Source organism: Podarcis gaigeae, assembly GCF_964106915.1.
Source record: "Podarcis gaigeae genome assembly, chromosome: 14".
Taxonomy (NCBI): Eukaryota; Metazoa; Chordata; class Lepidosauria; order Squamata; family Lacertidae; genus Podarcis; species Podarcis gaigeae.
In genome coordinates, this window is record NC_139690.1 from 7692938 (window position 1) to 7707208 (window position 14271).

Consider the following 14271-nt stretch of genomic DNA (forward strand, 5'->3'; position numbering starts at 1 on the left):
TTCTGTATCCTTTCCTTCCGGGCTTTTACACAGGGCCCCTCCAGATGTCCTCTATTAAGAATTCATCAGAATTCATGTTCATGATGGCTATGGGGGCAGTTATACACAATCACCACTTGTGCCTATAAAAGTGCTGTAATACTGCTTCTTTTGCAACAGTTACAGGCCCCATGGTTTCCTGTCAAAACATTCCATACCACAAATGTTCGAGGGTTGCTGTTTTTTGTCCTGCTTTTGCTGTTTTTAGAGTTGTCCCTCCAGATGGCAATAATTCAACAACTTTGGTGAATCTTTGCATAACAACTAATAAAGCCGAATGATGTGTGGACAGCCCAGTGTCAGTCCATCATCAAAGTGCTATTATTGTGTCAGTGATATATTGCCAAATACACCTGCAAAAGAAGAAGAAGAAGCCACCAGTCTGGAGGGGGCTCTAATCCTACTGCCAAAGGGAAGGAGCCTCAGCTGATCAATCAGATGAACAACTGGAAGCATAACAGTCAACAGAAATGACTGTTCGGGCAAATAGAAATGAACCACTCAATCAATAGCAATTGCAGTTGAGACCAAACGTTTCTCAGCCCAGCAAATTAACATTCTGCAACTTGCAGTTCCCCTGTCTTAAATCAGAAATGTGCCACTGCTGACCCACTCAATTATTTTGTAAAACCTCCCTAGTTTTATGAAAGCTGCCTACTAGCATTTCTTGACACCCACAAACTGCATAGGGACATGGTGACCTCCTGCTAGTAGAGAGACCACATCAGGGATCAGGAGGATGACCACATGGGACCAGCTGAAGACAGAGACAGTTGCTCTTACAACCTCTTTCTTCTGGTAATCTGCACACTCATCCTCATGGTTTAGAACTATAGTGCCGACTCATCTGTGGGAGAATCTGATGCCTGAAGTGCTCCGATTCCATCTACTTCTAAGGGGAAACAAGGAAATGTATTTCTACATACCTCTCAACATATCTAGGCCTCTGTCCTCACACTTATTTAGCTATGGAGGCACATGCAGAGATGTATCTTTCTTCCCCTGACTGAGGGGTTGCCAACAACGGTGCCCTTCAGATGTTGTGGACCACACCTCTCATCAACTCCTTCCAGCATGGTTAATGGTCAAAGATGATGGGTGCTGTGGACCACAACATCTGGAGGCAAGCAAGGAGCATTGCCACATTTAAAGGACACATTCCAGCCATGCAGAAGAGCTTTGTGAGAGTGTGGATCAGAGCTGGCGAGGGGTGTATTCCGAAGAGCACCCCAAAAGAGACCTGTAGTCCAGCCCATCAGTCAGAGGTTCCAAACCCCTGCTTTATTTTGAATGCATGGACACATTTTGTCATAATCTTTCCAATGCAACTCTTTGTTTTGTTTGTTTGCATAATATAAATAAAACTAACCTAAGTTTATTTCATAGGATAAGGTATCAACAATCTGCTTTCTGATGTGATGGGGGCAAGGACTGTGAGTCCACCCTCCATGTTCCTTTGTTCATTAATGCATCCTCAAGAGGTCTGACTCATTCAGCACCTCCTCCTCACACTCAGAACTCTGGTGTTGCCTCCTTCCAATTCAACTCTCCATCTTTCTTTTTGTTGTGTTCACCTCATTCACACTTCTTTGTAGCCTTGTTTCTATCTTCTCTTCGTTGAATTTCTGCCACCCTTCTACCAACCCGCATGTTGATTTAATCATCCAAGCCACCTGCCGTTCTGTCAATATTTGCATATTGTCATCTAATCATCACCGGCACCATTTATGTAGCTGTCAGTTTGTACATTACAGATCCCAGGAAGAAGGGGACTGCAAGAAACGGCTTTTTTTTTTGTCCAAACATGCATCCAAATGCATTACAGTGGTACCTTGGGTTAAGTACTTAATTCATTCCAGAGGTCCGTTCTTAACCTGAAACTGTTCTTAACCTGAAGCATCACTTTAACTAATGGGGCCTCCTGCTGCTGCCACACTTCCGCCGCATGATTTCTGTTCTCATCCTGAAGCAAAGTTTTTAACCCGAGGTACTATTTCTGGGTTAGCGGAGTCTGTAACCTGAAGCGTCTGTAACCTGAAGCATATGTAATCCGAGGTACCACTGTATATGAACTAGTCAGGCATGCATCTTTCTCCCTATCAAATCCCAAAAGAGCAGCACTGGATAGTCATGTTTCCTGTTCACAAGTCTTTTGGGGAGTGAGTTGCATTCACATGGTAGGTATTCAGCTGTCATATCTATTTTAATCTGTCGAGTTCAAGACGGGCTACAAAAGAAGACAGAAGAGAACCAGGAACTCACTCACTCACTCACTCACTCACTCACAGTGGGCTCCCAAGTTGACTCAATTGATGACTCATCAGATGAGTTGACTCATCTGATGAGGTGGTTGAAAGGCAGGTGGCTCCACCCACCTGTCAAAGTGGTTCATGCTGGATAGGGGAACTCAAGATCCAGCCTGCCAGCTGGGTCCTGTTCCTTACTCCTGTCCTATCTAATCCAGCATTTTGTACTCAAAGTGACCAACCAGATGCCTCTGGGAAGCAGGACATGAGCACAAATAGCATTACAGCTATTATTTTAGTGTTTTGCACATTTAAAGTTGCATTTAAATGTAAATTTAAAGTTGCATTTAAATTTGTTCTATGGAAGGGTGGGGAAACCTTTTTTATTTACAGTGGTGCCTCGCAAGACGAAATTAATTCGTTCCGCAAGTCTTTTCGTCTTGCGAGTTTTTCGTCTTGCGAAGCACGGTTTCCCATAGGAAGCCGGGGGCTTTTAAAATGCTGGTGGGCGGCAGTGAAGGCTTCGCTGCCGCCTGCCAGCATTTTAAGATCGCCCCGGGACAGCGCAGAAGTCTCCGCTGTCCCCGGGGCTTTTAAAATGCCGAGGGACGGCAGCGAAGGCTTCGCTGCCACTCGCCAGCATTTTAAGATCGCCCGGGACAGCGGAGAAGTCTCCGCTGTCCCGGGAAGGCAGGCGGGGGGGAGCAAAGACTTTTGCCCCCCGCCGGCCTTCAGAAGAGGTCCAGGACCTCTTCTGAAGGCCGGTGGTGGGCGAAAGTCTTTGCTCCCGACGGCCAGCATTTTAAAAGCGGTCCGGGATAGCAGGAAAGCGCAGCGCAATTCCCTGCTATTCCGGACCGCTTTTAAAATGCTGGCGGTGGGGAGCAAAGCCTTTCGGCCCCCGCCGGCCTTCCTGGACCTCTTCTGAAGGCCGGAGGGGAGCGAAAGGCTTTGCTCCCCACCGCCAGCATTTAAAAGAGGTCCCCGGAGATTTCCCTATGGACTTTCTTCTTGCGAAGCAAGCCCATAGGGAAATTCGTCTTGCGGAACGACTCAAAAACGAAAAACTCTTTCGTCTTGCGAGTTTTTCGTTTTGCGAGGCGTTCGTCTTGCGGGGCACCACTGCATTTAAAAAGACCCACTTATTTTACATTTATTCATCTTGGTTATTTATTTTGTGTTAGGACACCCCATTGTGGATAGGAATGTTGATATCAGTCATACACAAAGCAATTCATTATCGATCCCAGCAGTATGACTCTGCATTTTTGGGAATCCCTGCTCTCTGAAATGCCCACAACCCATCTTACCTTCTCTCTGCTGCTGGGGGATGATGGGAGCTTGCTGGGGGAAGGCCTGGCTGATTGGTGCATAGGCGGCTGGGTATGCTGCTGGAACACACAAAAGCAGAATGGTCAGGGCAAACAGAGCCTCCTGCTGGTGCTGAGAAAAGTATGGTGAAGCAAAACCAATGGGGGACAAAAGTGGGATGCTCAGCAGTGGATCCTGAGCATGACCCAATTCCAGAGATGTATGCATGGGTCAAATACAAAAAGATTGCTTTGCTGCCTCCACGATCAAGTTGGCTTGTACTCATGGAACAGTCCCAAAGAGTACGTGACACAGGTCGCTTGTGTAGCTCAGGAGGTCTGAATGAAACCTTTGAAGTTGCATGAAATCTAGCACAAAGAGCATTTTAGGTATGCCAAATTATGAACATATTTAAGCCACCTTACACTGGTGTCATTGGTCCATCTCCCAGTGTTGTCCACCCTGACAGGCAGTGGCTGTCCTGGGTGTCAGGTAGATGTTTCTCCTGTCCCGTGCTACATGAGAACGTTGAGTTGCAAAGGGCAGGGATTAATCATGGGATTTCAGACATGCAAAGCATGGCAGGGGCAGCCAAAATGGTGTCCTCTAGATGCTATTGGACTCCAACTCTCATCAGGCCCAGCCAACAGAGTCAATGGCCAGGGATGATGGGAGTGGAAGTCCAGCAACATTGGCTTTGACTTCCTCTTCTCTGCACCACATGTGCCCCAGTGCATTACGACTGTAGAGATTCTGGCAGGTCTACCCAAGCATTCTCTCTTCTTCACATTCTACGAGCTGTTTCTTCATGTTCTAACATATTGTTCCAAAGACTTGCCTTAGCTCAAACAGCCTGACATGCAGGGTTGTACATGCCTTCTAATGGGATGTGTATACTGTTTGCCTGAATTGGCATTCTCATTTAAACTAATCACTGGCCAGTGCAGGGGACTTGCTGGTTTGTGGCTGACTAGGGACGCAGGTGGCGCTGTGGGTTAAAGCCTCAGCGCCTAGGACTTGCCGATCAAAAGGTCGGCAGTTCGAATCCCTGCGGCGGGGTGCGCTCCCGCTGCTCGGTCCCAGCGCCTGCCAACCTAGCAGTTCGAAAGCACTTCCGGGTGCAAGTAGATAAATAGGGACCGCTTACCAGCGGGAAGGTAAACGGCGTTTCCGTGTGCGGTTCTGGCTCGCCAGAGCAGCGATGTCACGCTGGCCACGTGACCCGGAAGTGTCTCCGGACAGCGCTGGCCCCTGGCCTCTTAAGTGAGATGGGCGCACAACCCCAGAGTCTGTCAAGACTGGCCCGTACGGGCAGGGGTACCTTTACCTTTACCTTTTAGGCATGTCAGTCCGTCTCTCAGGTATCGTTTCCAGGCCTGACCTCTAGCTTGGAGTGCATAATTGCTTTCACCTTTCCCTGGCAGAAAAAAGGGTCTAACTGCCACTTGCCCTGGGACTGTATTGTTGAAGTGGAATCTGTTATCCATTTCTCAAAGGTTTGCTTCTGAAAATGAGGTCTCTAGTTTGTTTGCCTCATTTGTAGCGATCTCTAGGATTCGGAGGGGTGTGAAGTTGAGATTGCCTTATAATTGCAAGGTAGATGAGGGTGGCGGGTGTTTTTCTGTCCTTTAAAAACTTATCCAGCACTTTTCAACCTCTCTGTCCTTCCTGGCCTGAGAAAGCTCCATGGAGGAGATACCTCTTGATGTCTTCTTCTGGGTTTTGACTGAAGCATAGGACACTGTAGGGGCTGGTGCGATTTCATTTTTTGAAAAAGGGAATCCCTTCCATTTACTTTTTTTCCTGTATTGATTTCTTTAAAAGGTTAAGAAAAAGACCTCACATAAGAAAAATTAACAATGAACATCTGTCAGGAGAACAGCAGACAGCCTCTCTTGTTTCTTATGCTTCCAGGAAAACCCACCTATGGACATCAAGGGGTGCTCACCAAGTGTGAGCACCCATGAAGAATAAACAGCCACTAACACTCATCAACTCCCTTGTAAGTAAGGCAGGTACAACAAAACCCTGGCACATTACAAATATCTTTATTTCTTTAAAAGTGTTTATAAACTACTTAGTATTTTTTAAAATCTCTAAGTGGTGTACAACCTAAAAACCATAAATATTACCCTAAAAACAAAAATGCAACATAAAACCAGTAAAACAGTAGTATAAAAGCATATATAAAAAAGAATTAAGGGAATTCAAACAAACAACAAACAACAAGAGGGTTTGATTTTACAGGTCATGGGAAGTCTGGGCAGAAAGGCACATGAATGTCACAAAAAATGTACTTCTCCTTTGATAATGTTCAATATGCCATTTATGATGGAAAATGGTCTGGGAGAAATGCAGAAGAAACTTTCAGCACAGCACTATAGTTTGGCTCCATCCATCAACCAGGGTGCTAAGGTGTCAATGGGAGGTTGCATTCTCTGTGTCCCAGGAAGAGAATCATGGCAAGGTGGGAGACCAACTTGGTGCCATCATTTGGGCAGAGAAAGAGCAGCTGCAGGAAGCCTGCTGTCAACTCCTGGTGGTCCTGGGACTACAGAGTTGAAGGGAAGCTTGTTTTGGTTCCATCCATCAGACTGGGACTAAATTGTGCTAGGTTGCGGGATCAACACACACTGCTCTTGCTGATATGCCCTCTTCTACATAACAGGAAAAGAAGCCCTGCCCTTCATTTCACCCACTCATCAGACTAGCAGTTGACTAGCCCAGCAGTACCATCCATGGGCACAAAAGGACGACGTGTCACCATTAGGACAAATAATGGGCCACTGCTACAAACTGTTGCCTCAACTGTGGCTAGTTTGGGGCTTCATATAAATTGTGTTTCAGCTTCTGGTTTTCTTTCTGCTGTGGGGGCTTGACATTCTGCCACTCTCATGGGCAGTTTTTGCTTGTTCTCAAACACTCCCTTCCTAGTTTCTTTGGCATGTTTCTTGGCACCAAACCTGCAGCAGCTGAGCCTTGATATATTCCACCAAGCACCACCCTTCCTTCCTTCCTAGTATAAGACACGTTCCCTCAAAGCTGCCCACTCCTACTTCAGGTGTGCCACAGAATGGAGAAGCCAGGATTCCTTAAGGAGGAGTGGAGAAATTGTATCCATATCCCCACAGCATCCTCCTTGCATCTAGGTATTTTGCTCATGCTCAACATTATCACAAAGATGCCATGGAAAGATGGAAAGATGCAGGGAAAGAGGGAAAGGCAGACAGAGAGAGGGGAGGCGGAGAGGACAGGCAAAGCAATGTTTGAGACCTGCATAGTGCTGCATGCCTGCGTAGGCTTGTTGGAGGGGGTCTGCCACAGTGGGACTTTGAGCTGGGAAGAGAAAAGAAGGAAGAAGGAAGAGAGTAAGCAAGTGCAACTAAAGGAGAACAGCTTTCAGAGCAGCACAATCACTGGGGCAGGCAGCAAACCACTCGAGATATCTCCTTGGCTTCCCATTACGTTCCTCTTCCTCTGTCGCTCCTCAGAGTCTAGCTACATGTGCCACAAACTACTTGAGAGCAAACTACACAAACTGCATGACACGACTCTGGTTCTTTGATCCAGCTCCTCATCCTCCTGGACCTCTTGGATCCTCTAACTTTTGCCCTATCTGTTACCGTTAATGGCCACATATCTGAGAACAACAGGCTGGGTCCAGTGCAAACATTTGCTCTATGGCAATAGGCCTGCTGCTCTTCTCTGTGGACAGAGGAACTCTAAGGACTTGCCCACACCTCCATTTGCTTCCCCTGCCCCTGGGGAAACCTGCAGTTTAGAGCTGACTAGGAACAAATAGGGTTTTCCAGGGATTGTCCTTTGTTCCAATTTAGCACTAAAGAGCGGGTTTTCCAGGGCAAAGAAAATGCAAATGGCTTGGAGATCTGTACCTAGAAAGCACAGGGCAAGTGGAAAACAACCTGGACATGTGTTTTCTAGGCAAGTGACAAGTTGGATGAGCCCTAAGATCTCATATCTAGCTCAGAGTGAGCAATGGAGGGAACTTGCAGGTTGTAGATGCAACACAGCTCCCTGAGATCTCATCCCCTAAGGAGTCCTTTCCCAACCTGGTGCCCTCCAGGTGTTGGTAGCCTACAACTCCCATCATTCCTCCCCACTGCTCATGCTATCTGGGAATTGTTGCCCAACAACATTTGGAGGGCACCAGGTTGGGAAAGTCTGCAATAAGGCAATGGCATTGTTAGAAGGTTGCTGGAAATTAGTTTTAGCTCAACTAACATTCAGGGCAGGTAGGCAAATACCTGAAAAAGGCAGCAGAGGCTTGGACTGTGTAAATTCTCTAGTTGTGACTGACACTAGCTGTGAAACTGGCTTAGGAACCAAGGCAGCCGTGCACTACTTGGTAGCCAAAGGTGAGCAGAAATCCCATGCAGGTGAGTGCATTGAATTCTATCAAGGGAGCAAGCAGAGGTGGAGGACAGAAGGATCTCTCTATCCCTCCTCCATCAGTCCTCTTGGTTTTTCTCTGCTGGCTGTAGAGAAAGAGAACCTATCCCTCAGCTCTGTTCCTCTTCCATTTGCCTGCTTTGTAGAAAGCTTTTTTCTTTTTTACTAGACTTCTAAGAGGCTGGTGTCCTGTATTTTCATGCTAGCTGAGAAAGAGGAAGCTTCCCAGCCAAGGCATCCAGCATAGGACACAGGATACTAGCCTGTTAGCAAAAATAGGTCAGGGTAGTAACTTTGGCAAGCTTAGTTACAAGACTGGACTAAGGAAGGTTGCTTTTTTTAAAATGATACATAACCTCCCAAAGTGCATATGCATTAACATAGGGGCATAGTTGCACATAGAGAGACAGGGGTGAGTTTCCTGTTTGCTCTTTATACTGCGCCAGCCGGGCATTTAAGTCCTCCTGGGGTACCAAAGGACTAGCTCTCCTCTTGCAGCCAAATGGCAAGAAGCTTGAACAGCACACCCATTATTTCCCACCTCCATTTTTTTTTTGGGGGGGGGGCAAAAACCTTACCTGGGTATGGATGGATTCCATTGGTGTAAATCGTTTCTGATGCTGGCTGCCCGTTGGTCTGTGGTGGGAGAGGGCTGAATCCATTCACCCCGATGGGTGTGGCTATGCTGGGAACAGGTGCTGTGCTGATCCCCGGAGGTGTGCTTGTACCTATGGACCACCAAGAAGTTGGGGAGAAAGAGACAAATTAGAGATGGCCTTTGATGCTGACTATTTCTCAAACACAGAGGATGGGTGAGGTCTCTGACTGGAACAGGTAGGAATTTGGTTGGTTGAAGTTAGCTGTTAAAAACCAATCCACTTCTTCATCTGGGCTGTTCTGCAGTCATCAAGAGCAAATGAGTCCTGGTCATTGCCAGTTTGGTCCCAAAATGCATATTTGTACGCACACTTTAGGCTAGTATGTGCATTACTGTATACATAACTTCACAGGAGAACTGCATTGCAAAATTTGGAAAAAGTGTGAGCTCTGAATTCTGACCATGTTTTGGTCCATTTTTGTTTTGGAAACTGTCTGTCCTGTATGTCTGCCTTCGAATGTGAACTGAGCTGAATTTCTCTACTATCCCTAGTGGCAAATACCTGATGAGGGTGTCATGGGAGCAGCAACCAACCCGCTGACGTTAAACGCCGCCATCTGTTGCATCTGTGCCGCCGCAATGGCTGCCATGGGGTTGAGGCAAGTTCCTTGTGCTGCAGCCATCAGAGCTGCCTGCTGCTGCATTATCTTAAGGAAAGAAAGACAGGCATGGGGGCAGAGAGAAGGAAAAGAAACGGAGTAAGCAAGAGGGGCAGCAGTAGAGGCGGGGAAGAGAGAGGAGGAGAAGGAACAACCAAGAACAGGAAGCAGAGGACACAGTGGAGGAGGAGGAAGAAGGGGAGAAACAAGAAGGTGCAAGTTAGTTTTGCCTTTGTTACCGAAGAGCCTTTTCCAGCTGTTGACACTGGGCATGGCAGGAATGTAGGAAGATGTCATATACTGAGTAGTGTGTCTAACAGTATTGTGTACAACAGCTTTCCCCAAATTGATGTTCTCCAGGTGTTGCAGGACTACAACTCCCACCAGCCCCCGACAGCACAGCCAACCATCAGTGATGAGGGAAGTTGGTGTTGAAAACATCTGGAGGGTACCATGTTGGAGAAGGCTGGCAATAGGACCCAGGCACCTTATTTCCCTGAAGCTCCACTGAGGCAGCTCTCAGGCAAAAGGAGCTTCCAGTCGGATACCTGCTATTCTCCTATGCTGCCCATGGAATGGCCAGAGATGGTGCTGCAGTTGTTTCAGTCCAGGAACCAACAGAGGCCTGGCTTGCCCTAACCTCTAGGCTAGATTACTGCAACACATTATACATGGGGCTGCCTCTGATGATGGACTGGAAACGTCCGCTGGTGCAGAATCCAGCTACTAGGTTGCTTACTGAAGCAAAACAGCTTGATCATATAATGCCAATCCTTGGCAGACTGCACTGACTGCCAGTGGGCCAAATTCAAAGTGCTGATGTTGCCCTATAATGCCTTAAATCAGCGGTTCTCAACTTGTGGGTCCCCAGATGTTGTTGGACTACAACTCCCATCATCCCTGAGCTCTGGACTTGCTAGCTAGGGGTGATGGGAGTTGTAGTTCAACAACATCTGAGGAGCCACAGGTTGAGAAAAGCTGCCCTAAATGGTTCAGGACCGCAATACCTCAAGGACTGTCTCTCTCCATATGAACCTGCCCAGACCCTGTGATCATCCTCTGAGGCCCTTCTTCGTGTGCCTCCTCCATGAGAGGTCCAGAGGCTGGCAACACAAGAACAGGCCTTTTCTGCAGTGGCTCCCCGTTTGGGGAATGCTCTCCCCAAAGAGGCTCGCCTGGCGTCTCTATTACATATATTTAGGCCTCTATAACCAGATCTTTGTCTGGTTAAACAATTTGTGGCCAATTTGTGGTGGGGGACACAGTTTGCTGTTTTGTTTGTTATTATGTTATGTCTTTTGATACTGTAAACCGCCCTTTGATCCTCAGATGAAGGGTGGTATATGAACTGTAATAATAATAATGATGATGATGATGATGATGATGATGTTTCAGGCATGGTTCCTTAGTCTAAGTAATAGGGAAAAGCACAGGGTTCCAGCACCTTCACCACTTGTGCAGAAGGGCAGATTTCAGCTTGCCTGCAAACTGCACCTGCCAAAGCCCTCTCTCCTGCACAGCAAGGAAAACTGCAGGCCCTGTGTCCTCTGCTCCACCTGCATCTGAGTGAGAGAAGGTGCAAGCCGAGCTATATGGCCACTTGCCTGCCTGCTCTATAACAGGAACACCAGCCTACCTTAGATCTCATCATCAGACCCCTATCTGCTCTAGACTGATTGGACTGCATAAGAAGAGTCTTGCGGCTGAATCAAGCCAAAGGCCCCAACTAGTCCAGTATCTTGTTCTCACAGCAGCCAAGCAGCTGCCTATGGGAAGCCTGCAAGTAGGACTTGGGAGTGACAGCAGTGCTCTCTCCATTTGGGCTTCCCAGGAAGTGATATTCAGAGGTGAACTGCCTCTGACAGAGGACGTAGTATGTATGTATTCTGCCTAATAGTCTTATCATTCACTGATTTATCTAACCTTCTTTTAAAGCCATTCCAACTTGGTGGCTACATGTTATTGGAGCTAATCATGTAGCTTGGCTAAACACTGTATAAAGGAGGACTGTGATGTTTGCCTCTGACTCTGCAGCCTTCTGCCCACTTCTTTTTGCTATCTGGCAGCAGTTTCCTTTGGAACAGCTATCAGGACAAAGACCAGCAGCATCTCCTCCAGAGGTTGACACTTCATCCATATCTTCCACCTCCAAACCTCTTTTCTGGGCTCATAGAGCTTGCAAGGCCTTTTCCTTTGGTGATCTCTCTCCACTGTTGACACTCCCACTCTGTTCAGCTCCCAGCTAATCTTTCAGCTTACACAGGAGTCAGCAAGCCACCTGGGCCCATCAGACCTCTTGACTTGTCTTCCCATTTAATGCAAAACCTGCTTTCCCAAGAAGGCGACCTCCAGATTTTTTGGAGAACAACTTCCATCATCCACCCTGGCTGGGGCTGATAGGAATTGTGGTACAAAGCATAGCAGGAGCATCAGCTGTCATCCTTGGAAGCTGTCTCTGCCATTCAGTGTGAGTTCACCGCCCACCTATAGCTAAGCTAGCCCCCTCTGGCTTGTCCAGTTCTAAATGCGTCCACCTTATAGGGCTGGCAGCGGATTGCAGCATCTCCTACCGCTTGCGTATATGCCCCGTAGGCTCCAAACTGGATCGTCATTGGATTGAAGATCCCCAGCTGTCCTGCCATCTGATGCATCCGCCGAAGGGTCCTCTCCTTGTCTGTGTCAGCAAACTTCACCACCAGGCTGGACGATGCTCCCTAGCAGAGTGGACAGAGAAACAGAGGCACAAACAGAGAGAGTGGGGCAGAGTGTATCCAATGCTCCTGTATGAAGCGGTGGCAGCTGGCACATAATTCACATCCCCCCCACCCCTCCAGCAAGGACAAGCGATACGGATGATGGCATAAGGATAACAACTAGGGCACATCATTTCTGCTAGAGAGACACAGGCAGGCGTTAGGCTAACCAAACAGGTGCACTGAAAAAGTTGTTTGAATGGCTCCTTTGAGAAACTGAATCATAGACTTGCAGAGCTGGGACCACGAGGGTCAACTAGTCCAACCCCCTGCAATGCAGGAATCCTTTTGCCCAACGTAGGGCTCAAACCCAGATATTAAGAGTCTCATGTTCTTCCGACTGAGCCATCCTGGCACTTGCATGTAGCAAGTTGGTTGTCGTGGACTACAACCCCCAACCCTTGGCCCATTGACCAAGCTGGGTGTGGACGATAGGAGCTGGAGCCCAAGAACACCTGGAAGGACACTGGTTTACAAGCATACCTGCCAATATTTGAAAACCACAGTGGTGTTATTTTCTCCTGCCCTTCAGGATTCGGGGGGGGGGGGCATACAAGGCCAATCGTCCTTTGATCTTCACAACAGCCCTGTGAGATGGGTTAGGCTGAGAGTGATTGGCCCAGGATCACTTAAGTGGGAGGAGAACTACGGTCTCACCAGCTGGAAGTTCAACACATTAGCCACTACATGGTACTGGCTCTCAGGAGATTTTGGCCCTGCCTCTGAGCTCCCTGCCCATGCCCCTGGTCCCACTCCCACCACCCCGCCCATGGTCACCATCTACAAAATTAGGGTTTAAATAAGTTAGAAAGACATTTGTAAATAAAAGAACGCAACAAGCAAATAAGCTTCCATTTACTTCTGGGCTCAGGCAAACTGGATAAAATGAAACCTCTGTATGCAGTGCTTTTTTCTTGGGGTACTTCAAGAGTACACAGTACTAGCAGCTGCACCCCCACCCCCCCGCCACATTAAAAGTGTGGCACTTACTGTGACAACCATGGTGAGTACCAGCACCTTTTTTTCCTGAAAAGAAAGCACTGACCTCTGACCTCTTTCATCTACCAAAATCCTTCCACAACAGAAACTCTCTCCTCTTTTGCAACCAGTCAGCCTGGATGCATGGCCAAGGTGGCAAAATTAAAACCAGCTGATTCATAAGCAGAACCTGTAGCAAAATGTTGCAACCTTTGAGTATTTCCATGTTCCAGGCAGGCAGGCATTTATGCTGGCCTCCTCCTCCAGCTGAGCACTCTATTCTCCATGCCTCCCTCATAGTTTTGTAGTTTTCTTTTTTTGATATTTCTGGCCATTGAGCGTTCTCACTTCTCATTTAGCTGTTCTGGTTTATTTTTTATTTTTAAAGAGTTATTGGTACTTGTACAAATACAATGATGATCAACGAATGTTCAGAAATATGGGACTACTTTTAAAACAGCATCCTCTGTATTGTACCGTATTTTTTGCTCTACAAGACACACCAGACCATCAGATGCACCTAGTTTTTGGAGGAGGAAAACATGAAAAAAAATATTCTGAATCCCAGAAGCCAGAACAGCAAGAGGGATGTCAGGCTAGGCTATCCCTCTTGCTGTTCTGGCTTCTGGGATAGCCGCGCAAAGCCTGCATTCGCTCCATAAGACGCACACACACTTCCCCTTACTTTTTAGGAGGGAAAAAAGTGTGTCTTATAGAGCAAAAAATACGGTAATTTATTCTATTTGTAAGCCATCCTTCAACTTGAAGTTTCCCAGGACAGTGCACAAAGAATTCATTGAAATCCAGCACAGGTTGTATCCATTGCAGTGATATATTTGTTGTGCTGTGGGGCATCATAGTGCAAGGGAAAACATTACCAAAGATTTTCTGCAACAGATTTCACAAGAAGAATCAGCTCCAGTGCAATAAGCTTCCTCTAGTGCAATTGCACTGGATTCCTTCCTTTGAACAACCTTTAAAGTCTGCTATCCACTAGCACAAGAGCTCTTGTGCTCATGAACAAACAATGCTGGCCCCCTTGGTACTTTGTTATGGGTGCTGACTGTTAGCAGGAGATGCCTGGCAGTGCTATGATTTCCTCCACACAACAAACTACAGTTCTCAGGATTCTTTGTGTGCAGGGGAAGCCATGACCATTAGAGTGGTATAAGAGTTCTTTAAGTGTGTGGTGTAGGTGAAGAAGTCCTTCTGGAAAAGAGTTTTTGAGGAGGGACGGATAAGGCACTTGGACTTTGAACCTCTGAAAATGTATTTCT

The 14271-nt window shown here is 47.2% G+C and overlaps 1 protein-coding gene across 11 annotated transcripts in view; it reads right to left on the bottom strand.

The window, feature by feature from the left end:
- The window catches only part of CELF6 (CUGBP Elav-like family member 6), a 173329-nt gene that overhangs the window by 12843 nt on the left and 146215 nt on the right, over positions 1 to 14271 (bottom strand). For 7 of the 11 annotated variants that reach the window (XR_014557933.1, XM_083712737.1, XM_083712734.1 and 4 more), the window contains 5 exons: positions 11834 to 11977; positions 9167 to 9311; positions 8585 to 8734; positions 6870 to 6932; positions 3596 to 3676 (listed from right to left, as the gene is read on the bottom strand). Coding sequence is in view for 10 of the 11 variants with exons in the window: in XM_083712737.1 (XP_083568863.1) it covers positions 3596 to 3676; positions 6870 to 6932; positions 8585 to 8734; positions 9167 to 9311; positions 11834 to 11977 (583 nt within the window). In the remaining variant the exon portion in view is untranslated. The remainder of the gene's footprint in view (positions 1 to 3595; positions 3677 to 6869; positions 6933 to 8584; positions 8735 to 9166; positions 9312 to 11833; positions 11978 to 14271) is intronic. The other 4 variants (XM_083712738.1, XM_083712743.1, XM_083712739.1 and 1 more) reach the window with 3 other exon arrangements.